We start from the raw sequence: 25,509 nt of genomic DNA, 5'->3' as shown, positions 1-25,509 counted from the left end.
TTTCTTGATAAAGATGACTTAGATCTGTCCTGAGCCTTCTTAAGGTCCGCTTCCGGTTTCAGGCCTTCCTTCAGATAACGCAGGTACCATTTAGCAACTGCGCTACTGAGACCAATCTCCTTCTTGACGTCTGATATATTGATCTCAGACGTGCTTTCGCTTGTCCCTGCACGCTAAAAATATAATAAATAGCTGTCCCCGGCTAAAAGACCTTTAAAAAGGCCAAATTAAAATGTTTCGAAATTTCGAATTCTTCAATTTTCTCTGGAGTTCATTTCGGAGAATTAACCTTTTCGAAGTAAACTAAAATTGCATTAACCAATCTTTCAATCCATTTGACGAAACTTTTGTCCAAGTGAAAGTCAATAGATGTCGCTAAAGTCAGTACTCCCTGGCTACAAAAATTTTATTAAAGCTTCAAACCCCCGCTTTCCCAGGAAAAATACAACCAGCTGATTTCCACACTAAACGCCAGAAACTAGCACTTGTTGACAACAGTTGTAAACGGAAGGGTTTTAACCTCAAGTTTCAGACAAGGAAGTCCCGCCTGAATAACTATTCGCGGTTCAGTTGAACAGAATGTCGAGTTTCCAGAAGCGGAAGCAAGTCCCGCTTCCCCCAGGGACAATGGTCAGTATCCAAAGCAAACAGCCAGTCACGTCCTCGGGAATTCCCTCTCTAGATCATATCCTGGGTAAGTGCTCTGACTCTAATTTGGGCTCTCCATTAACTGATAGAATAGAATTTAATCCATGTGTAATTAATAGGGGGAGGTCTTAATATTGGCAGCGTACTGTTAGTCGGTAAGTGTACTTAGGTCACCACAAAACTAAACAAAGATCCTGCAAAAGCCAGAATGTAAATGAATGTCCTTTTCAGAGGAGGATAAGTTCAACGTCTACTCCAAAGTGCTAGCGAAATACTTCTTGGCTGAAGGAATATTCTCACAGCACAAAACGCTTTTGGCGAGTTTAGATGATGATCCACAGGATATGGTGAGAATAGAAGTGAACAAGACTTACAGCCAGAATAGACTTAACCGCAATCCACATTTCAGTACAAAAAAGTGCCTAGTCCCAGCGAGGAACAGATCACGAAGGACACTCCTCAAAATCCCGACGACATGAGGATTGCATGGCGTTACAACAACTTACCACAAGTGAACTCGGAGCAGAACTCACAGACTATTGGCCACAACTTCGACCTAACAAAGCCAATCCAACAATCAGTCCTTGATGAGCACGGTGGCTTGAGTTGGGATGGAAATGACAAACATGAGCAACCTACGACGATGTTCAGCAATCCACAGTTTGAGTCATTGTTACATGAAATCGCCCAAGTGATCAGTCAGTCGCAAAAGATGCAATTATCGGATGAATCTGAACCAGTTCCGTGCGTTAGAATCTGCTTGACGTCGTTCGGCTCCCCGCTTTGGTTCGACAACGACTTCGAAGGGGACTTTATTAAATTTTTAACCGTTTTAAAGGCGATCGTGAGAAGCATGTTTGGAGTTTGTATGATTACGGCGCCGATGCATTTGCTGCAATTATTGGTAAGTTGACATTGTAGGTAGTAGCGGTGAAGTGTGTTGGAGCACTTCATTCAAGACCGTAACGTTACACTATAGGATTACAGTACTCTGTGGGAAGCAATGTGGTCAGCATTGGATTCGACCGTGATTATTTCGGTGATTTGATTCAGGTACTCATTCACACCTGAGTCGACTAGTACCCGACGTGAAGTCACGATACAAATCCCACTGTCATCGATGACCCCCTACATGAGAATGGATGATTCCGTAGCCTACAAAACGACGAAATTTATGAGCGATACCACGACCGTCTGGTTGTGAATAAAATCCGGCTCAATAGGTTACGTTTGGCGGGTCATTTAATCCCTTTGGTTGAGGATAACCCAGCCCGTAAAATCTATATGGGTCATATCTATCGATGGAGCGAAAGCGTAGGCCAAGACTCCACACAGGTTTTAAGGATATTGGATTGGTGGACCCCAGCGCAAAACCGGGATATCTGGAGTTCCTTACTAAGGCAGGACTACTGATGATGATGATGAAGGTGTTCTTGAAAAATATGTCAACTTTTTCCGACTATTTTATCTAGTTCAACATCACTTTCCTGACTTTTCTTTAGCTGCTATTTTGTCCATTGTTTATCAGGTAAAATGTTCATTAGACGAATGTAAACGGTTCTCTTCAATTTGAGCGATACATTCTGGAGTTAAGCAAGGTTAGATAATGACTCTCGAGAGCACTTCTCTCCTATTTGCAGCACTGTGCTATTGTCATCATCATCAACGGCGCAACAACGGGTATCCGGTCTAGGCCTGCCTTAATAAGGAACTCCAGACATCCCGGTTTTGCGCCCAGGTCCACCAATTCGATATCCCTAAAAGCTGTCTGGCGTCGTGACCTACGCCACCGCTCCATCTTAGGCAGGGTCTGCCTCGTCTTCTTTTTCTACCATAGATATTGCCCTTATAGACTTTCCTCATCCATACGGATTAGGTGACCCGCCCATCGTTACCTATTAACCCGGATTTTATCCACAACCGACGGTCATGGCATCGCTCATAGATTTCGTCGTTATGTAGGCTACGGAATCGTCCATCCTCATGTAGGGGGCCATCAATTCTTCGGAGGATTCTTCTCTCGTGCTATTCTGCTTAGGAAAAAAAATATTTTGCCGAAGAACTAGAGAAAATTGATATCAATTTGCCGGATAGCAAGACCAGACGAACAATGGAGGTAACATTTTGAAAAGCTGAAAAAAATCACTGAGGACCCCTTTCTCCCCTCTCCCTTCTAACTCCCTTTGAAATTCACACATTGGTTATAGGGACATCATCAGTTAATATAGCCAGGAGTACGTAAAGTGAGCACAACATAGGCCACGCCTCACAGGAATCCTCGTTTGAGAATGCGATCTTTCGTGGATATTCCCTCTCAGTCGCGGCACTCGGACAATCAGTTTTGCAAACTCTTTGCTTTTAACTTATTGCGATGAGAAACTTATAGAGGTATGTACTCAAAATTTCTGACAAAGCTGCTTAAGATAAGACTAAAGTTAAAAAAACTATATCGCGCTGGTCAGGGAAGCAGAAGCTGCCACAAGCAATAACAATTTCAGATCCGTATACCGCAAGAATTAACTTGTACGTGGTCGTAAATCTTTCTGTGATCTGGTCAAGCACGTTAATAGTCGACTCCTCACTCACGATGAGCAGCTCAAAAGACGGATAAACGACTTCACCACAAATCCGGTAAAGTTCCACCTCTCGTGCGGATATGGATTGCTCGATTGCTGCGATACGAAATTATTCTTGCAATTACCGCAAGCTTTGATGATCCCTTTGCGAAATTTCTTTCCCTTGCAGTGTCTACAGATTTGATGAATGGAGGTCCGTCGTAAATCCTATTAATCAGGAAGAAGGACACCTGTCTTGTGTGCGATAATTGCGAATGGTAGAGCATACTCATTTACGCCTTGGCTTCTCCTGAATCAACCATCCCTTGGATCATTGTGGAGTAATGTGCGCTGTTTAGATTTCCGTTTAACCAGGTCTTTATCGATTTCGGGAAGAATAATCTACGCAAGAAAAGTAGCTACTATTAGAATGACAGACTACGTCGCAAAATGTCACGTGCTGCTTTGATTTTAAATCTCACCAGAATTCGAAGCGTGGCGGGTGTACCAAAACCGCTTCGGGTCTCTGTTGGTGTTTATCAAGGAAGCGCCCTCTCACCACTTCTCTTTGTTCTTGTTATGGACACTGTCATACGGGGCATCCAACGTCCAGCACCCTATACACTGCTTTATGCAGATTATGTCTTCGTAGCGTCCAGTAGCAAAAATGATCTAAAGTAAGTTGTCCAGAAGTGGAATGATCACCTCATGCAACACGGTCTCAGATTAAATCTAAATAAAACTGAATTTTTGATGACCGATCCCCATGTCAGTGGCAGTGATCTGCCCAGAACTGAGCGATTTAAATACCTCGGGCCAATACTAGTAGCCAATGGACAACTGCGTTATGAAATCGCTTCAAGTATTAGTGCAACCTGAATGAAGTGTCGTTCCACAATTGGTGTCCTTTATGATTGATATATCAACGAACGATTCAAATTGAAAATTTACCGCCTTGTCGTCCCTCCTGTCGCCCTCTATGGGTCTGAGTGTTGGCCGACTATAAACACAATGAACGTCGTCTTGCGGTGATCGAGACGAAGATGTTGTCTTGGGTTAGTGGCGTGACACTTTATGATCACATCCGAAATGAGGATATTGGCGATCTGTACGGAGTTCCACATTCATTGCCGACATTTGGACCTGTTCCACATGTCAGCGCAACTGAAGTCGAGGAGGCAATAAAACGAATGAAATCGAGGAAAGCCACAGGACCTGACGACATCGCATCTGAGTTCTGGAAAGCGAAGAGCTGGGACCCAACACTGTGGCTCAGTGAATTCTTTAATCGGGTTATCCATGAAGGAAGGAAGAACACCATCTGACTGGCAAGAAAATACCACAGTTCCAATATGGAAAAATAAAGGTAGTTCCGCAGAATGTTCAAATTACCGTCCGATCCGGTTACTTTTCCATACATGAAGATTTTTCAACGCATTCTTGACCACCATATTCGCGAAATCGTTGAAATAACCGTGAATCAACCCGGATTTGTCAAAAACTGCGGAATACTAATGCAATACACGCTGCGCGGTTACTCATGGAGAAACACCGTGAGAAGCATCGCCCTCTTTACATTTCATTTCTGGATCTAGAGAAAGCGTTGACCGTGTGCCACACGAATTCATCTGGTATGCTTTACGACAACCAGAAAAACTCGTGCACTGGGTTCAATTGTTCTACCACGATCCGAAAAGTAAAGTTCGAAGTGTGGCGGGTGTATCAAAACCGCTTCGTATCTCTGTTGGTGTTCATCAAGGAAGCGCTCTTTCAGCACTGCTTATTATGGACGCTGTCACACGAGATATCCAACGTCCAGCGCCCTATACACTGCTTTATGAAGATGATGTTTTCCTAGTGTTTAATAGCAAAAATGATCTCAAGCAACTTGTCCAAAAATGGAATGATCGCCTCATGCACCACGGTCTCAGATTGAACCTGAATAAAACTTTTTTAACCACCGATCCCCATGAAACAGGCACAATCACTGTCAGCGGCAGTGATCTGCTCAGAACTAAGCGATTTAAGGGGGTCATCCCGTGTGAAGGCCGCTTTTTTCGCTTTTTTTTTTGAAAAATTGTTTTGGAGGACTGGATAAAGATAGAAACATGATTTTTTCACCATATGTTTATTGATATCTCTAGTATATGTGATAATTGATATCGTAGCTAGTTTTCGGAATACGTGTCAATTTATGCACCCATCTTCGAAGGGTCAAAGGGTAGTATAGGTCCCGGGGCGAAACGTGGATTGGTACCCACGATGGAGCATAAAACCTGGGAAATGCCTGCTGAACCAACACCAACAGCTCTACTACCAAACCCTATCTCCACCTCCACGTGGTGACCGCTGGGAGCTCTTTCTTAACGAAAAGCTGCAGACGGAGAAGGATGAAGGCGAGTCTCCCGCGCCTAAAAACGGGACAAATTGTACCAACTGGTCCTCCAGGTTGGAGGTTGGGTAGGGCTGACAACCCTACACGGAAAACAACCGTTACGAAGCCACAACAGGAGCCTCGGATAGGACGGATATTAAAACGACGAACCCGGCAACGACAAAGGAACAACGATTTGCGCATTTTCTCATGGAACGTGCGCTCCCTGTACAGAGATGAAGCTGATAAGCAGCTAGCCGATACCCTGTCCCAATATAGGGCTGATGTAACAGCGTTGCAAGAGATGCGATGGACAGGGACCGGTTTCCTGGAGAAGAGCCACTACACCATATATTATAGCGGCCATCCAGTAAACCATGTGCTCGGAGTAGGTTTCTTAGTCAGCCAAAAAATGAAACCTGCTGTTATCGGCTTTGAAAGTATAAGCGAACGGCTATGCACTCTGCGCTTGCGAGGCAAGTTTAGAAATATAAGCCTCATAAACGTTCACGCCCCTACAGAGGAGACTGCAGAGTCGGAGAAGGATACCTTCTACGAGGCAGTAGAAAGAGCCCTCGAAGCCTGTCCCAGATATGATATCAAAATCATACTTGGGGATTTCAACAGCCAAGTAGGGAAGGAGCCCGTATTCAGGCGATACGTTGGCTCCCATAGCTTACACGAAAAAACAAATGATAACGGACTGCGGACTATTCAATTAGCAGGGTCACACGAAATGGTTGTTGGAAGTACCTGGTTTGCGCGGAAAGCGGTCCACAAACATACGTGGGCCTCTCCAGACGGGACCACTTTCAACCAAATTGACCACGTGTTGATCGAACGCCGCCACCTCTCAGCCTTGATGAATGTCAGAACATATAGGGGGGCCAATATAGACTCGGATCACTATCTCGTTGGCATGGTGCTCCGAGCTCGAATAACAATACCACCTAGAATCCCCTCTGACAATCAGGTGAGAGTGAACACTGAAGCCATCCACAACACAACCCTCCGCGACACCTATAAGAGGGAAATGGATGCCGCAATAACCGCAGTCAATAGAGGACCTGGAGATGAAGCATCAACTAATGATCTTCACAACCACCTGAAGAACGTTATCATGGATACGGCCACAAATATACTTGGCCCCAGCCGCAAAAGGAGTCGGAACGGCTGGTTTGACGATGAATGTAAGCTAGCAACGGAACGGAAGAATGCCGCATACCGAGTAATGTTGCATTCTCAAAGAACGCGGGCACGCGCAGAGACTTATCACGAACTCCGTCGAGCGGAGAAGCGACTTCACAGACGGAAAAAGGAAGCCTGGGAGAACCAACAAGTCTGTGAACTAGAAAAGTACAGGGAGCAACCGCACCAGGCGCGGAAGTTTTACCAACAAGTCAGCAGGATGAAGCCTTATACACCTCGATGCTCATCCTGCCGAGACAAAGAGGGAAATCTGATTTCCGACAGAATGGGCATATTAGAGCGATGGGTTGAGTACTTTGATGAGCTACTGAACAACCAGAACATCGGCGAGTTGGAGGTCCCGCCAACTGAAGACGACGGACAAATACTGCCACCACCAAGTTTAGGAGAAACAGTCCGTGCAATTCATCGGCTAAAAAATCATAAGTCGCCAGGAGCCGATGGAATTACAGCCGAATTGGTTAAATATGGAGGCGACCAGTTACACCAAGTGGTTCATCAACTTGTGCTCAAGGTATGGGACAGCGAATCAATGCCTGACGATTGGCAGCGAGGCATAATCTGTCTCATACATAAAAAGGGAGATATCACACAGTGCAGCAATTATAGAGGTATCACGTTGCTGAGTACCATCTATAAGATATTCTCCACTATCTTGCTAGGCCGGATAGCCCCATACGCCCAGAACATCATTGGCCCATACCAAAGAGGCTTCACTCCAGGCAAATCAGCAACAGATCAGATTTTCTCTCTGCGGCAGGCGATGGAAAAACTGTTGGAATATGGACAACAGTTGCACCATCTGTTCATCGACTTTAAAGCCGCCTATGATAGCATAGCCAGGGTAAAACTGTACACGGCCATGAGAGAATTCGGTATCCCGACGAAATTAATAAGACTGACTAGGCTGACCCTGACCAATGTGCGAGGCCAGATAAAAGCAGCAGGTTCACTCTCAAGACCATTCGACATCAACAACGGTCTACGACAAGGGGATGCGCTATCATGCGTCCTCTTTAACCTGGCCCTCGAGAAGGTGATCCGTGATGCTGAGGTGAATGCAAGAGGTACGATCCTCTTCAAGTCCACCCAACTACTGGCCTATGCTGACGATATCGACATCATGGGAAGAACCACCCGAGACGTTCAAACTGCCTTCATCCAGATCGAGCAGGCGGCGCGAGATCTTGGGCTGCACATCAATGAAGGCAAGACAAAATACATGGTGGCAACGTCAGCACCGAAGACGAATCAACCAACAACATCAAACCGCACTGGTCAAACACAAGCACGAACAAGAATAAGGATAGGGGAATACAACTTTGAGACCGTTGACAATTTCTCCTATCTAGGGTCGAAAATCACAACCGATAACAACTACGATGAGGAAATCCGCGCACGGTTGTTGTCAGCCAACAGAGCCTACTTCAGCTTACAAAGACTGTTCCGCTCGAAACGTCTCACCATAGGGTCAAAGCTCTTACTGTACAAGACTATGATCTTGCCAGTCCTCATGTATTCCTCGGAAACTTGGGTTCTTAGCAAGAAAAATTGCGAACTCTTGGCCGCGTTCGAGAGAACAATCCTCCGAAGAATTTTTGGCCCCCTACATGAGGATGGACGATTCCGTAGCCTACACAATGACGAAATCTATGAGCGATACCATGACCGTACGGTTGTGGATAAAATCCGGCTCAATAGGTTACGGTGGGCGGGTCACTTAATCCGTATGGATGAAGATGATCCCACCCGGAAAGTCTATAAGGGCAATATCTATGGTAGGAAAAGAAGACGAGGCAGACCCTGCCTAAGATGGAGCGATGGCGTGAGCCAGGACGCCAGACAGCTTTTAGGGATATCGAATTGGTGGACCTCGGCGCAAAACCGGGATGTCTGGAGTTCCTTATTAAGGCAGGCCTAGACCGGATACCGGTTGTTGCGCCGTTGATGATGATGATGATGATCTTCGAAGAAAGGTGTTTTTCTGCTGCCACGCTGGAGGGCGCTGTGTTCATCCGAGGAAAAAAACTAAATGGCATTTTAATGTGGACAATATTCGATGGTCCGTAAACTAGGATAATTAGAAAATATTAAAAGGTAAATTTTTGGTGGGCTTTTAAACTTAATTTTTTGGATTTTGGTGTTTTTTTACGGCTTTTTTCATAAATAAAAAAAAACGACCCGTCCGATTGCAATTATCCTAGTTTGCGGACCTTAGAAATATGTACTAAAGAAGTCGTGAAAATTTCAAAGAATTTGGTTGGATAGATTTTGAGCTATGGTGGCAGCCGATTTTCAAGATGCAGTTTCGAGAAAAACGCATTTGAAAATTTAAATGTGATTATCAACAGTAAAATTTTAACTCACCATTAATGTGCTATACCTGGTCCATAGAGAGCACCCTCCGTTTCTTCAAAAAAGTCTTGCAAGACCGATTGTTGCTCTCTGGTTTCAATTCTGACTCTTTTAGCGAGGTCAATCGATCGTCGTTCGGACCGCCAAATTCGCGCTTCATTGGGGTGGTCGGCATAAACCTGACATATGTGACCAACTTGACATCCCATTGTCACTAGAATTTTGAGAATGCCATTGAATCCTTCATTGAAAATAATTACAGCCAGAAAAGTGGCTATTTCTACGACCTTGGCCCCAGAATGAAGGTGTTTAGGAGCGAAAGTCCAGATCAATGCATTTAACGACTCATTGTTATTCTGGGTCTCTGCTCCTAAATATCTGTTCAAGAGATCATCTCGTGACAAATCTTCGTAGATTGGTTTCATGACTCTTTGAACTTCTTCAGTCAAAGGTGCCTTCTCGTGGTGGAAATTATCCAGTTCTCCTTTAGCTTCCGCTTTGCGCCATTTGCACCAACTGTCCTCGCCTGCTGGACAATTTTGATGCTGAGGACTTTCGTCTGTAGAGCATTTATGGAAGAAAGTTGCCCAAATTTCTTACTTCATTCCTTCTATCGAATTTGCGTGTCGACGAATAGCTAGCCCAAACAATATAGTGAGGTCGTTAATAACCTTATCAGTAAGTTTTCCAGCCCCTTTTCCACCAATGTCTTTGTGATTCTTCTTTGCATTTCTAAGCCGCGTTCCCATTCTTTTCTCGACATATCCTACGCATTCCTCTTTTACTACTATGTATATTTTATTGTTTGCAGAAATACCGGAGAAAACTCCAGCAAAATCCAATATACAATATACAAAACTTATCGCAATTGGAACATCCATATTCATGCTTGCTAAAAGTTTCTTTGCTGATGTTGATGCGAAGTCCTTTTTCTTCTCTGATAAGTATCGATTCTCATGAAATATTTGTTTTTTAGTGCGAGCATGACGTTGAACGTTAAAACGATCTCCCTTCGTACGATCCATTTAGAAAAATCACTGAACACACAAACAACACAATACTTACAACAAAATATAACTGAGTATAGCAAGAAAGCCTTTCAGTGCTCACTCTAGACTGGATTATCCTTTTTATTCCAAACAGCAAATAAGTTTAGACAATTGATTGGTTTTCCATCTTTTTATATTTATACCTGTGTTCAAATTTATAAGGCTCAGATAAAAAACTAAGAGGTAAAAAAAGATTCGATACTCTTTCTCATCGAGTACTCTAGCCGCGGCTGCAAACTCCTTACCTGTTTAACACTGTAATTTCTGAACGACTCGGAATATCGGAAAATCCCTTTGCCCACATATTCTCCACTATATATATGATAGATACAATTCATGCAAAAAAAAATCGATTTCTCCAACCCGACACACGGGATGACCCCCTTAAATACCTCGGGTCAACGCTATCAGCCAATGAAGAACTGCGTCATGAACTTGCTTGACGCATTAACGCAACCTGGATGAAGTGGCGTTCCACAACTGGTGGTCTTTGTGATCGATGTATCAACGAACGTCTCAAATCTAAAATTTACCGCAAAGTTGTCCGTCCTGTCGCACTCTATGGTTCTGAGTGTTGGCCGACTATAAAAGACAATGAACGGCGTCTTGCGGTAATGGAGACGGAGAGGTTGCGTTAGACTAATGGGGTGACACGTTTTGATCACATCCGTTGCATCGATTGTGGAAAAATTGCGAGAGAAGCGTCTTCGATGATATGGACACGTAATTCGCGCTAACGAGAATTTACTTACCAAGATTGGTCTGAACATCGAAGCCGATAGTAAACGACCAAAAGGCCGGCCGAAATAACGGTGGCTTGATACGCTGCATGGGGATTTAAAAGCCTCGCGATTGCTTCAGATCAGGCTTTTAATAGAACCAAATGGTGAAAGCTTGTGAACGGGACAAAGTTTGAAGAAAAAAAGACGGAACTCAAAATACAAAACAGATTCTGCCAGGGTTGCATTCTTTCACTGTTACATTTTCTTCCGCAAATACCTCGATTACGCTGATGACATTTGCTTACGCTCTCATTGAGTGATGGGCCTTACCTAAATTGCTCTGAGCTTGCAGAAGGAGGCAAGCAAAATCGAACAGCAAATAACAACCGATAAAACCTCACTGATCATCGTATTCTCCTTATTTATATTAATCGACAGAACATCGAGGGCGTAGAACAATTCGTATATCTAGATAGCGTTATTACTGTCGACAGAAATCATGGAATTTAGGCTGTTCCGCGCCAATGTTCTCTCTGTGCTACTACCGGTTCCTCCATATAGTATTTTTTTAAAAATTGTATATTTTGACAGTGACAGCTCTTTCTCTGGAACGAAATGAATTGCTTTACGCTTGAACAACGTTAGAAAATATTGCAAACTTATTTCCAAAGTCAATGTTGTGTAGTCCAAACAGTTCCAGCACCTCATATTATTCATTTAGGAGGTCCAAATGGATTCAGCAATTGAAGGCTCACGATCATCCATTTCATTATCGCTTCTCATTTATGCTTTATTCCAACCGACTATGTATACTGGTGAAATTTTTGTACCAGAAATTCTGCACCCGATCCAGACCTGGGCCCTTCCAGTTCTTTGAGCTGTTTATGGCTCGTTGAACTTCCTCTTCGGTAACATCCGCAAAATTCATGACAGGCGCATTGGCATGGCGGTTGCCTTCGGCTGTGATCCACTCAGTATGCTGGGCAGGTAACCCCGAAAGTTCACCCCAATACTCTTTCGCTTCCGTCAACGAAAACTGCACTGTCTGGACGCTCTGTTGGGATTCGTCGAGTGATCTGAAAAAACTCCGCTGGTTACTCACGTACGTTGCATTCTGGACACATCTAGAATGACTTTCGCCATATGACACTGCATATGACAGAAAGTTTCTGCTTTAGTCCATTTCAATTATGGGTGTTTTATTGGGGATTGCATGGTTCCTGCAAACCCTCTGCACTTTATTCTTCATCCGTCTGCTGGTATTGCCAGAACTGATTTGAATCAGCCAAGCAATGTCCTCCTTTAGTAAGTTCCGCTGACGTTCCAGACGAATTTTCCAGTAACGCGAAAGTGAATCCTGACCGTGTAATCTGAAAACCGCAACTGAACCACAATACACGAGTGATTTTAGTGGCAACAGCGACATATCAGCACACAGCTGAGATGGAATCACATCATTGATTTAAGATAGAATTCTCGGAGTTGCTGGAGATGCATAGAGCCTTTTCTATGCACAGGATCCATTTCCGAGAAATTCGTCCTGTACCTCAGCGGAAACCTCATCTCGACGGTGAAGAAGAGTGCTTCGGCGAGTACTGAAATTGTTACCTGCAGTGATTCTTGGTCACCAGTTTCCACGATGACCTCAAATCGAACACGCTCCCTGATGATGGCCGGGGTTGTGTCACTGCGAGTTATAAAAGCACAAATTGTGGCGAAACAGTTGCAGGTGGAGCAATGCGCCTGGTCGTCGTGCGCCTAGAGGTCGAACCGCTCCTACTAGCGGTTTCGACGCCGTGCTCTCCATTACGGGAGCCCGACCCAGTCACCAAGTCAGACGACTCCCGCCGGTAATCCATACCGGACCCTAAATTTCTCCTTCTTCCCATTTTTGGGTTTGCATGTTATACCTAACTGCCAGGTATATATGTATCTTCAAGACTGCAAAGTTCCTGCACTATCCTCACCTACCCCCTAAGACGCTGCGATGGTCTTTCGGTAATGGAGACGGAAATGTCGCGCTGGATTAGTGGCGTGACACGTTTTGTTCAGATCCGAAATGAGGATATCCGCGATCGATAAGGGGTTGCACCGATCATGGCAAAACTGGTCACGTAATTCGCGCCAACGAGAATTCATTTGCCAAGATTTGTCTGAATATTGAAGTTAATGGTAAGCGACCAAAAGGCCGGCCGAAACAATGGCGGCTTTATACGCTGCATGGGGATTTAAAAGCCTCGTGATTGCCTCCAGATCAGGCATTTGATAGAGCCAAATGGCAAAATCGATCACGACAAGCCGACCACGCTTGTAAACGGGACAAAGGCTGAAGAAAAAGAAGAACACATGAAAAGTAAGCGCTATTATTAGTTAAAAGTTCCAAGCTTTGATCACTTCATGTCTCCGTCGTGTTATCGGAGCATTTTGGCCTAAGATAATAAGTAATGAAGAACTCTTTCGGCGTATGGACCAGGTACTCGTGGACATGTCAGATCACACATTAAGAAATGCAAAAATTGCATCGCGGGTTGTGCCATGCAACTATCCCAGGTCGGCCGACGACAGAACAGAACAGCGGAAAAGAAATGCAAGCTTCTCGGAAAATCATGGAACCAACTGTTGTACATTGCTAAGAACCGACAGTGGTGACGCGTGGATGTGGTTGACGCGCTATTATCCACATAGGGTTTTATGGTAACAATATATTGATTGCTAAGGTGGTGTAATATTCATGAAATGCCTGGTGCGATCTGGCATTTCCCTTGTTTCTCAGTAAATTAGCATGTCTGATGTTTAAGCTGCTAATTTTCCCTCTTACAAACAATGATGGATAGCGCCGTTTGCGTAAAACTATGTTCTGAGCGGCTGAAATTTAAATGTAAGGAAGTAGTCGGTTGTATTTTTCGAATATGCCCCATAAATGTCTTGCACCAATTGATCCGACTAGTTTAGTACTCGTTTTATAATGCTGCAAATTTATTTGAGCGATAAAATGCTACAGCTCATCTACTCCTTGAATAAAGGTGCCGTGAGCTGTATATTTCGCTTCCCTTCTCTTTACTATCAACTTTTCCTCAGATGGTTCTAATATTGCTCCAGAACCTCAACGCCTTTCCGCCTCTTAAACAAGGAAAATCAGCAGCTCAGTAACTCTTTTCACAACCTATCAACCTATCATTGTGAGTGAATTAGTACTACCTGACGGAATCGTTCGTTCTGTGTCGACAGAGTTTAGCCGTAACATTTTACGATATACTTGTGATGATGTAGTATTGACAATTCAGAGAAGTTTCCTCTTAAACTATTTGTCATCGCTTTTGATAGCCTTGACTGTAGAATAGGGCTTAGCCGTTTCCGGCCGAGCCTTCTTTGCTACCAATTCCATCAACGAGATGGGATCGCCAGAAAAACAATACAACTCCTGTTTAACCTTGGCCGCAAATACCTTGGAGGATTTTTTCCTCAGGCTTGGTGTGTTACTTGCCCGGATGTAGATACTTATCCGTGGGTTAAACTTAGGCCTTAGTAGGTGATGCGGATTAGAGCGTCATGCTAGCAATCCTATCAGGAAAGACCTACTTTAGCTTTCCAGTTAGAGATTGTGTCAGTATACCACAAATAGGATATGGGAACCTATTGAATATGTGTGGAAATTTTAACTTAAATTCTTCATCGAGGCATAAAAGACTGCTTCCTATTCAGCGTTTGATCGCCACTATCGAAGCTTAATTTTAATCTTCCAAATTTTGTGTTGAGTTTTTAAATGTACAATTGACTCCTATGATCTTATTTCTATTGGGAAAAGAAAGCCGATATCATGACCCATTCAACTCATTCAACCTCCAACAAAGTCGGATCTTAGCTTGCGGTCTGATTACTGCTTAGCTTCATGGTTTCTCCTGATTCCCAACGAGGCTTCCTTTACTGATTAGCATTATTAGCGATCGAACTTCTGACACTTTTCCTACAGAAAATGTATACTACATATAAGGCGCTTTATTCTCTTCATTTCACAAATGATATATCTTGAAAACCACTGAAACCTTCTAGTTATGAACATATTCCATCTGATAGTGTTAACGGTGCAATTATTGAACACCTCTCGATCTTCTTGCCCCGAGTTTGAATCCCAGTCATTGTTAAGTTTTGTTTCCGTCTTTGTGCTTGTCTCTCTACTGTAGGCTTACCACTTGTACAGCAGTAAGTGTAATAGTAATGTAACTGAAGGCTTGTCTCATTGAAAATAAAAAAAATAACATGAAGAAGGAAGAGACTGTGTGGATGTTAGTTATTTTCAAAATCTTTCAAATTCATACTCGAATAGCACTCCTAAACGCTTAAATTTCATTCATAATTTTCTTCAATTCCAGAGTGAAACATTTCCAGCCCAAATCCGTAATTTGGTTGACTACTCCGTTCAACTGGAGGCATTCGCCGGTTCTGACAAAGAAACAAACCCCATTTTCAAAGAGTACCACGGTCTATTGAACATCAACAAGATAAGTGCCCTTAACACGCTCAATGCCTTCACTCCCGAAACAACTGATCTGGCCTTCAAGCTGCGCCGGCGAAAATTTGTTATAGAGAAGTTGCATCTTCCGCCAGGTAAAGTGTTGGTTTACTCCCTAATTTACAATCATTAAGTTCCATTCTAAACTTTTAATTGTATCTTTCAGAATTACAAGAGAGTGAAGAGCATAATGCACCGAGCTTGCCGTGCGGAGATCCAAAAAAACATCTGCTGGAGTTTTAAGTGTGGGTAAGCAGACTGCTGCAGTTCACTTAGCATTCTGTGTATGTGCATAAATTATAATTGCCATGAGTGGATCTTCGATCAAACACGTGAAAGAGTTCACTTTCAGTACACCCTCGCTATGAGTAAAGTGCTTGGTTGTTAACGGAAAACAGTGGGGTTGATGATTATTTATATGCGCAGACTAAAGTGAGAGAAACTTTCAAATGGATGGTTTGTTTAACAAGTTGCTATGATTTCTATATTAAATAGGGTCTCGACACTTTACCCGCTCATTTCCAAGACTTCAGTGTGCAATCCTCTGATATCTGCAATCATCTTCGGAACCCGACCCTTCTCAATCCAACCCGATATTATCAGACCAACTTGAAGCATTCTAGCTCGTGTTTCAACTCAATTTCCACCGATTGTACATTACACATATTTTGGATTTAAAAACGTATAATTTTGTAACGGTTCGATGAGTTTGTTTCCTCCTTCATATCATCGGTGAATGGAAAAAGCATATGTTTTGACTGAGTGGTAGCAACGACAACGGCACGCTTGGTGATGGCGCAGGCATCAATGACGAACTGCTCTTCACCTGCCCGTCCGATGTTTTCATGATTTTTAAAAAGGGGGTCGATCGGTTGGTCGACCAAAAAGGTGTAAAAGCAAAGTAATAGTAGCAGGAAAGTTTGAACCTGTCCATGATATCTGCGATACGCATCGATTAAATCCCCGGCGTTGATTCGTACTCTCTTCACTTCAGTCCAGATACACCACCACAAACGATCATTGAAACAATCGGTTATGGACATGACAGACATTAAACACATAATCAGACGCCCCGTTTCAATAATTAATTTACACAAAAGAGAGTATCGGAGGCCGTAGAACAGTCTCATAGACCACAACATTTAGGAAATAAAGCGAGCAGGTGCCATTGTTCTAGAATCGGCAGTGAGTTTGGTTCAGTTGAACTTTATGGTTCGGATCGGTCAGTTATAAGCTATTTCGCGGGAAAGTGTTAAAAAGTGAACTATGTGAATCGTTTGGAGTAAATTCGTACGATTTTTCGCTCCTTTGAACGCAGTTAAGAGTTCTCCTAATTGGCCCAACGCGGAAGCCGCCAACATGCGGCTACGCAAAGTCCTTAATCACAAGTTCATACTAAACTGTTGCAATTTTGCATTTTTGGTGAGAGTTTTAAAAGTGAAAATTGTTTTTTATTTTGAGGTCAAGTGGCGGCAAGTTATTTTATGCCAATGAATTTCTTGCAAAAAATTAAATATTTCGGGTTGCTTTGGAAATGGAAATTTTCTGGTCAATGTTCACCGAAGCATGGAAGCGGGAATGCATTCAACGATGCTTGTTTTGGGGTAGTTAGTGATGAAAGTATAACTCAGGTGGTATATTTGCTTGGGGTTCTCAGGCGCCAAATAATTAATTGTAGATTAATAAGCTAACATTGCATTATAATTACAAATCTCCCAACATTGTCTGCCCAAGGTCCGGTGTGGGTTGTTCTGTTTTGTGAAACTTTTTTTTAAAGAAGAGTGCACGATTGCATGGCTCATTTCAACATGCAATTGCAATAATTTGAGATTTTTTCGATTTAACACGTATTCGCCTTGTTCTATTTGCATGTTTTTCATGCATCGCTGATTAATTCTTTTCACTCGATACATTAGAGAATTTACGATAGATAAGGAGCGCGATGATATTATACGAAAGTGAGAACAAAATAATCATTAGAATTGGAATTTATTAGGAAAAGCCCTTATTGCATGAAATGTAAATAAGTAGAAGTACGTGTGGTTCCCCAAGTAAATCGAGATTATCCATCCAATTACAATCCTTACTGGTACTCGTTATGGCTTAGGGGAGTTTTTTTCTGGGAATACGTTTACGCACAGAATGTTGGACTCCCGCAACAGTACGCTGTCGACTACCAACTAAACACCTCTCTGTCATCAGAGAACTAGCCTGGCACCGTTTGATACATTACTTCTCGCTAGCCCTACCGCTCTCCCGGCTTTGGGAGCCTTCAAGTCAGGAAGTCCCTTTCACCAACGGGAGGGGGAGGGAGGGAGAGAGTTGTTAATTCAGGAAACCCCTTACCATCCAAACTCCAGACCCATCAACCGGTAAAATAAATTTACCTGTTTCCTTCTATAAGAGTTTGCAAGCGGCATAAAACAAAATGGATCATACCACTTCCGCTAGAAACAATATCCGACAATAGTTCGTCCCGCCAATTTTTTTGCAAATGAGAGTGAGATGCACATTGTAGTTGCTCCTAAAGGCTCAGTTTGGCATCACACCACTCCCAGGTATTTGATAGTTGGCTTTGACAAACGTATATCCACCGACATTTAGTTTCACAGTGTTCTTCTTTATACAGTTTATTATTGTCGTAGAGACTTCTAGATCTTCTAGGTGCTTTGCTATAAAAACCACGGCGAGGTCACCCGCGAAGCCGATAATCGTAAACCCCTCTGAGATGGGAAGAGAAAGCACACCAATATATATGGCATTCCAAAGTAGGGGACCCTTTACCGAGCCCTCTGCTAACTCCGCTGTGATGACGTACTCTCCTCTCATACCAGAGAGTCCTCTCTAAGAGGTAATTTTCCGCCATCTTTCCATTGTCGGAAGTCAGCACGCGCATATGGATTAGTGCTTCGAAACTTATCACTGCTAACAGGACACTAGCAAAGGTGAAAGATACCGTTCGTTACTTAAACGCTCATGTCGTCTAGTTTGTAGTTTTCGCTGTACGCAGGAGAAACACAGAGGATGTGACACCAGCCCTCTGAAACTACCCCGCACAGAACATAACTCTAACTGGAGGCAAGGTTCAACAATAAGACCGACTTATTCAAACTACCATGCCAGTCAAAAGGAAGCTCATCTTGAGCCCAAAGCCCACGATAGAGCCTCCTCTGGCAGACACACATTTCCTTCCACTTGATGTTACACCTTCACCGAAAACCTTTTTGACCGCAAGCAGTTCTGATCTTGTCATCTGATTAGCACTAACTACATCCGTTTCGAGCAAAAGTATGGCTCTTCTGATCCTGTAGGCCGTGGCACACCGGACTACATCTAGATCAAGAAGAGGAATTCCCAACAATACCTGCATTACTAGCAGCTCTCTTACTTGGATCCCATTCACATCTCATCACACGCCTTTATATATGCATCAATTTAACTAAACGCGTCCGGACCTCCATCGATGCCCGACGTAAGAACATATGTTCCGCGATTATGACTCTCCCAGTATTTTAAATTCGTTCCGTTCAACTTAACAATTTTTCCATCGAGCCCACGGCACCGACTTTAAGAGGCATTACATATAATCAGTACTCCGCTGCTCGAGCTCAGGTGGGCTTTCCCCTCAACAAGAACGGGGAGATCATCCGCGTAAGCAACGCATTGAACTACCAAATTGTGCCCGCCCACCAGTATATCTATCATCAGGTTCTGTCTAAACGTATCTGCCTAATGGCTGCCCGCTCCATATTAACTCACACATGCTCCCACCTTGGGCGAATGCTTCCCTATCATGGAAGTAGCTCTTCCACAGAGCTAATTCCTGGCAACCACACTTCACACGGGCGGATAGCTAACATTATGGTCTCGTCGATGCCAGTTCAGAAGCCGCACGCCTCTGCAACACGAGATGGGATGTTTTCACTCCCAGTCGTTGAATCATAATCGTCTCCAGGATTTTGAGAAAGACCGGAAGAATAGATATCGCCCTGTATGACCGAGGATTACTCCTATCCTTCTCTGGTGACATCAGGAGGCAGTCTTCCAGAAAGCAGGGAAATATAATAATAATAATCGTTGGCGCAACAATCCATATTGGATCTAGGCCTTGAAGTGTGTTAGAGCACTTCATTCAAGACCGTAACGGTACACCACAGTACACTGTGGGAGGCAATGTGATCAGCATTGCGCTCGCCCGAGATTATTACCCTGATTTGACTCAGGTACTCATTCACAGCTGAGTCGACTGGTGTCCGACATCCAATCACGATAACAAATTCCTCTGCCCCCAGCGAGATTTGAACCGCGACCTTCCGCTACGACAGCCCAGCGCTCTAACCACTTGAGCCATTCGGACACCGGACATTCGGAAATATCCCTCCTGTAAACAAATCATAACATGAGATGGAATCGCCGCCAGATGACTTTGCACAGCTCGCCAGTCATCCCATCCCAGCCAGGAGACTTCCAAGACCTGATTTTCATCATGCTCTCCTCGATCTCACAACATTGCATAGGAGAAATTTCTTCTCCCACCTCAGCGCGTTCGCCAGGAGAAATCAAAGACATCGGATTTTGGAAACAGTTCATCCAAAAAGACACAAACACAATCAAGCCATGCCAGCATAAGCTCTTCGTTGGCCTTAATGCTGAGCAATGTTTTGAGTTCGTTTCCCTTTGCATATCTGGTAGATCCTTCGCCAAGGTCATCACTATAATGACTACCGATGAAAAGCTCCCAATCTTCTTTCTTCTACTGCCTAAACAGCTCCTTGTAAGACGATACGCTTCGGCTCTAATCGAGCCTAAATTGGCTGGCATCAACAAGAGGACTAACTTCACATTGACTGCACGCCCTTTGTAATCTCGGACGGCGGATTTTTCTTCGCTTATTGCTTCCTTCGCATATCATCGTTCACGGAACACATCCACTGACACGGAACACATCCACTCAGAGAAGGGAGAGTCCAGTCCAGCTAACTCCTCCATCCGAGCAACATATTCCACCTACTTAGTTACAACCATAAGTAAGTGGAGGATCAACGCTTACATTCACATTGACCAGCACGACTTCAATAGGACTGTGTTCACTAACACTGTCTAGTCATGGAAATTGTTGGAAGGATGGAAATGCCTTTGCTGCAACATTCACACAGGCAACGTCAATATCACTAACGCCCCTGGCGTTCTTAAACGTATAAACATTTGACGGGACATTCAAACAGAACAAATCGTGCTTCAATAGCGTTTCAGACAATACCTCTCCCCTACGTATATCACAGTCACAAGATGTACGTTAAGCAATCTTGGTGTGCTACATAGAGGAGCCCGCATTCCCCACATTCACGTACATGCCTAGTAAGCGAAGACGCAACACCACCTCATCCAAGTACGCGATATACTGCTCCAAGTCTTCTGTAGACACACATATATGCGTATCATTTATGACAACTTGATCGACCAGTGAACACTCGCATGTTTGCAGGTGAACCCCTGATGCATCCACTGACCCAGAGTCAAGAACGAAGTCTTGGCTAATCTGTTCATTCTCCTCTATGTTCTCATAACCGTGAAACCAGAGAAGAGTGATTATGATCATGCTGCCCGCACTGTCCAATGCGTCCTTGCACTGCCCGACATCACTGAGTAAAAAGCCCTAGTCCGATCAGAATGACTACAGTACGCTTGGGGATCGGATCATGCCTCACCCATCGATAGGCCTGCAATATCACTAGTATTTCTGTTTGGAATACACCACCGTATCCTGGAAGACCGGCTATGTCAGTCCAAGAATTTTCTCGGTCCAATTACCAGACCATCCTTTATCCATCGGTAGAAAATGCCGTTTAGTAGCCCCGCAACGCATTGTCGGTCTTCCAATCTGCACTGGTTGGAAAACCCAAAGCAAAATTCTTCTTGAAACTCGGCGTATGACTTATTCTGTTATTCCCAGAGTTCAAGAGGTAGTTCGTAGGACGCCACTGTCGAAGCTTCGGACTCACGAAGTCTGAAACCACTACATGATACAGCGCATTTAATATGTTGATCCAAGGGAAAAATGTGTAGAAATACATTGACGAAATCCAGGAGACTGGACTACGGAGCTCGAGTAGCACCTGCACATGCATTGTATTGTAGGGCCGACAACCACAGAGTTAGGATGTAACGAACCACGGCTGTGTACATCCAGATATCCATCCTCGGCCGGGGACCTCAATTTTTAAGAAGGTCCTCTTGCAGGTGTAGAAGGCTATACAGACCTTAATATTCAGTTCTATGTTTAGTATTCACACACTACGTTAAGTAGGTTTCCAGACCACAGGAAGAGGAAAGTGTCAATTTTTGTCCATTTAGCCGCAGATGATAAAATTCCGATACCCTTGTCTTGGTGGTAAATAGCAACATGCTTTGTTTTGGTTGGATTAATGCCGAGTACGCATCTTGCAGCCCACTGTCATACCTTTCCCGAAGCCCCTTCCATGATTTCAGTCATAACGAAGCGAAACATTCCTAACACCAATATCACCAAATCGTCGACATACACCACCTTCACTCCGCTCCTATCCAATATGCGTAGAATTTCATCCATCATCATCAACCAAAGCACGAAAGAGATGGCGCCACCTCGGAACGTCCCTCCCGTCCCGTCATGGAGTTACCTCCCAGGCTAGATTGGATTATCCTGTTTCTTAGCATGGATACTATCCAATGCGTGAGACTCCAATCATATTTTGGTTAGAGCTTCCTTGATCGCTTTGATACTAGCGCTGTTAAATGCTCCTTCAATGTCCAAGAAGGCAGCTACAATATATTGTTTGTAGCGTAGTGGCCGTTCAGTCGTACTGATTACCTCTTGAAAAGCAGTTTCTGTAGATTTGTCTTTAAGGTAAGCGTCCTGAGAATTGGAGAGCCCTTTCTTGCTATTTCTGTTGCACGACTCGTATTATGCCATCTGGGCTCGGGGATTTATATGCGGAGAAGTTGTTCATAGTCTAGCCGATTTTATCGTCGGTAACTACCGAATTGATAGTCTCACTCAACTGGAGCTGTACCATCCTCCAATCAAGGCTCCGACTCGCAGTACTCCTTGCTGGCGGGGAAGTGCATATAACTCACTAGCTCCAGACTTTCACCAGAAGATTCTGTCCAGGAGTCTTCCGACTTTTCAAGGAAGGATGAACCCTTTATTCCTTGTCCAAAATCTTATTGAGTCTCGCAAATTTGCTGGTGCTTTCAATGTTTTGATAATAGTCCAACCAAGACCGCTTCTTGGCAGTCTTGATGGTCGACTTGTACCTCTTCAGGTAGTCCTTATATAGGTGTCAATATTTGTATCTGTAACAGATGTTAAAGATCTCCTTCGTTAGCTTTTTGACTCCATTCATCTTTCATGTCAATATTACCAGTTTGCGCATCGGTGAGTTCGCTATTGATAACTTGAACAAACTTCAACAAATTTGACCTCATTTGCTCCAGTCGATCTTCCTACGGTCTCTGAAAGAGTGTGAGACTTCTACAGTGAGATCTAGACTGTGCTCTGAGAAGGATCTCTAGTCAGACACTCTCCAGTTCTCCATCCTAAAAATCCCATTGTCGGTTATTAGGATGATATCAAGGACCTACTCCTAACCGTCACAGTTCACATCAAAGAGGTGCTCACCTGTTGGTTGGCCTTCTTTGTTATAATGGTAGACGTTGAATGTTGTAGTTCTTCTAGTGGAATAGATCGGTTGTGAGCCATGTAAGCTGAAGAGATATACGCGTTCTCCACTCCAGGCTCCTGCAGGCTCTCTGTAATGAGGAAGCATGCTCTATGCTTGTCCCGATTAATGTCTCTTGTGCTTTGAAATAAATTGTTACTTTTGCTTTGGCTCGCAGATTAACTGAGGCACACTTTGGTTGCTGCAGATTTATCTATGCTACCCTCTGCATGACCTGCTTGCGCACGGGTTGGTTAGTCCTCGTAACACCGCTGATCTTCATCTTCTTCAATAGCTCGTTGGATCCAGGTAGTATACGTACTCCAGTGAACCTCTGTTGTTTTGCTGATTTTCGCTGGCCGACATTGTAGCCAGCCCTTACTTTTGGCGGACCGGACTAGTTTCGGGTTAGGAATACTATGGCTGGTACTCGCTACACCCAGTTCGACGACAGTGATTTCCAAGCTGGAACCGATTAGTCCGTCTGCCGCCTCGATCCCGGAGGTCCCTGTTGTTGGTATCAGCACAGCGTTGCTGCGGCTCGCATCGGCTGTGTGGCCCTTGACGGCTATTGTCTCCTAGATTCCAACGATTCGTCGTCTGATGATGCGCATGGCATGGCTAGTCCGGTTAGTTAACAGGCTAAGGGTCTTAACATACTTGAAGCTGTCCGAGGTATTCGTGGTCCGCATACTAAAGGCCAAACTGCATTTTGACCACGCAGCCTTCGGAGTTCGCTATTCAATCTTGGCTTGAGATCTTGTTAGCATCTTTTCCAGTGCGGGGAGGACGATCTCCACCAATGCTTCGGTAGTGGAGCAAATATTTGGTATTCATATGCTCAAGGATGAGATCCTTTTTGATGTGAACTGAAAGGCACCCGAAACGTCTCTTCATATTCCGACACTTATCTTTGAGCGTAGCCTTTGATCACTATTTTAGCCTTGTATTTGTCTATGCTCCCGTTCGTATCTCCGTTGATTCTAAAAACCCACTTATTGCCGATCAACTTCCTCGAGACAAAAAGAACTTCCATCGCTATCAAACAATTTTTTCTTCGTTAAAGGTCTATTATTCGCTGCAAAGTCAGTCGAGTTCGTTGAAGATGAATTTGGTTTTGTTGAAAATGACATTGTGTATTGCCGCCACAACTTCTTCACTTATTCATATCGAACTATTAGTTTGTAAGTTGTACCTCCATTGCTACCGCCGCTTAAATTTTAAACCAGGCACATGACATCTTTCCAATTATTCTTTTTAACTCAATATCGATTCTACCCCGAAACTCTAGAAACATTATTAAACGATATATTTTGATTCATTTCAGGTCTGCGGCACCATCATCTTATTCTGTGGCTTCTATCTCTTCTCAGACACAAATCGGATTCTTCTATCGCGACTACTAGGTGCTACCAACGAACAACTGGCTGATCTTCCGCAGCCACTTTTCTACTACATCTCCCTTGGTCTGGGAGCGGCTGGAACCATTGCCATATTAGCTGCCATCGTTGGTTTCTGGGCGTCATGTCTCAACACATACTGCTTTCTCACCCTCTATTTCCTGACGACAGTGATCCTCCTTCTATTGGAATCCGCTGCATGCCTGGCTATAACAATCTGGCCTCAATGCCTGGGACTAAATCTGGACGAAACAAAAATGGTGAAGGCAATGCAAGGAAGTTATGGCGTCCCAGGAAGGGAACAATTCACGATTGCAATGGATTTGGCCCAAGTGCATTTTCGATGCTGTGGAATAAATAGCGACATAAACTATGATACATCTCTATGGAGGCTTCAAAGCTATGGACAAAGGGACTGGACAGTGCCTTTGACTTGCTGCAAGCTTCAGAATAAAAACGAACGGTTCGCGTATTTGGACCCAAAACCACTGAACGGATCACTATGTCAAGCGCTTCAAAAATTTGACTACGAACTTGCACGCCACACGGAGTCCTGTCTGAACAAAATCGACGCGTGGTATCGGGAACAGCATGTTCTCTTTCTGGGAGGTAGCTTGATCGTTTCAATCGTGGAGTTTTGTGTGCTTCTCGCGATCATTTTGAACTGCACGAGAATGCCCAGGAAAGCGAGTTGTAGAGAGGATCAAATTGAATTACACTCAACACATCGAAACCAGCGAGGAATTCCGTCAATTGAAAATGTTTATGAAACGGATCTTGGGAGCATTCCTACGGAAATTAAGGAAGTCTACATTCAGCCGCCGGATTTATGCAAGAATCGACACAACACAACATTCAAGCCGAAGGGGAATCAATACCAAATTTCGAAAAGTTACTTAGTTTAAGATGTGTGACTGCAGCTTTTTTTTTGTTTTTTGCATAATTGTAAGAAGTAATTTTAGGTGAGAATTTTAATATATGCTTTTT

At 43.8% G+C, this 25,509-nt stretch overlaps 1 protein-coding gene across 3 annotated transcripts; it reads left to right on the top strand.

Moving 5' to 3' along the window:
- Positions 1–484: 484 nt before the first annotated feature.
- Positions 485–25,509, top strand: LOC119655689 (putative elongator complex protein 4). Of its 3 annotated transcripts, none has more exons than XM_038061693.1 (7): positions 485–694; positions 768–803; positions 880–995; positions 1,058–1,552; positions 15,283–15,517; positions 15,589–15,671; positions 24,450–24,588. In XM_038061693.1, the coding sequence occupies exons 1-6, from the start codon at positions 580–582 to the stop codon at positions 15,663–15,665; spliced, it is 1,074 nt and encodes a 357-aa protein (XP_037917621.1). In that variant the 5' UTR covers positions 485–579; the 3' UTR covers positions 15,666–15,671; positions 24,450–24,588. The 3 variants fall into 3 exon arrangements, with proteins under 3 accessions (XP_037917621.1, XP_037917622.1, XP_037917623.1); XM_038061694.1 differs by having other exon boundaries at positions 15,589–15,667; positions 24,450–24,580; XM_038061695.1 differs by lacking the exons at positions 485–694; positions 768–803; positions 880–995; ... (1 more) ...; positions 15,283–15,517; positions 15,589–15,671 and adding an exon at positions 16,438–16,844 and having other exon boundaries at positions 24,450–25,509.

The sequence above is a fragment of the Hermetia illucens genome, chromosome 4 (genome assembly GCF_905115235.1).
Source record: "Hermetia illucens chromosome 4, iHerIll2.2.curated.20191125, whole genome shotgun sequence".
NCBI classification, from domain to species: domain Eukaryota; kingdom Metazoa; phylum Arthropoda; class Insecta; order Diptera; family Stratiomyidae; genus Hermetia; species Hermetia illucens.
The sequence above is the reverse complement of the archived record's forward strand: the minus strand, read 5'-3'. Positions and strand labels throughout refer to the sequence as shown.

Bases quoted from the DNA above. Each gene is read 5' to 3' on its own strand.
- LOC119655689 (XM_038061693.1), top strand. From the start codon at position 580: ATGTCGAGTTTCCAGAAGCGGAAGCAAGTCCCGCTTCCCCCAGGGACA. The intron at 804-879 runs GTAAGTGTACTT...TGTCCTTTTCAG, and splicing joins TGGCAGCGTACTGTTAGTCG to AGGAGGATAAGTTCAACGTC. The intron at 15,518-15,588 runs GTAAAGTGTTGG...TGTATCTTTCAG, and splicing joins GAAGTTGCATCTTCCGCCAG to AATTACAAGAGAGTGAAGAG.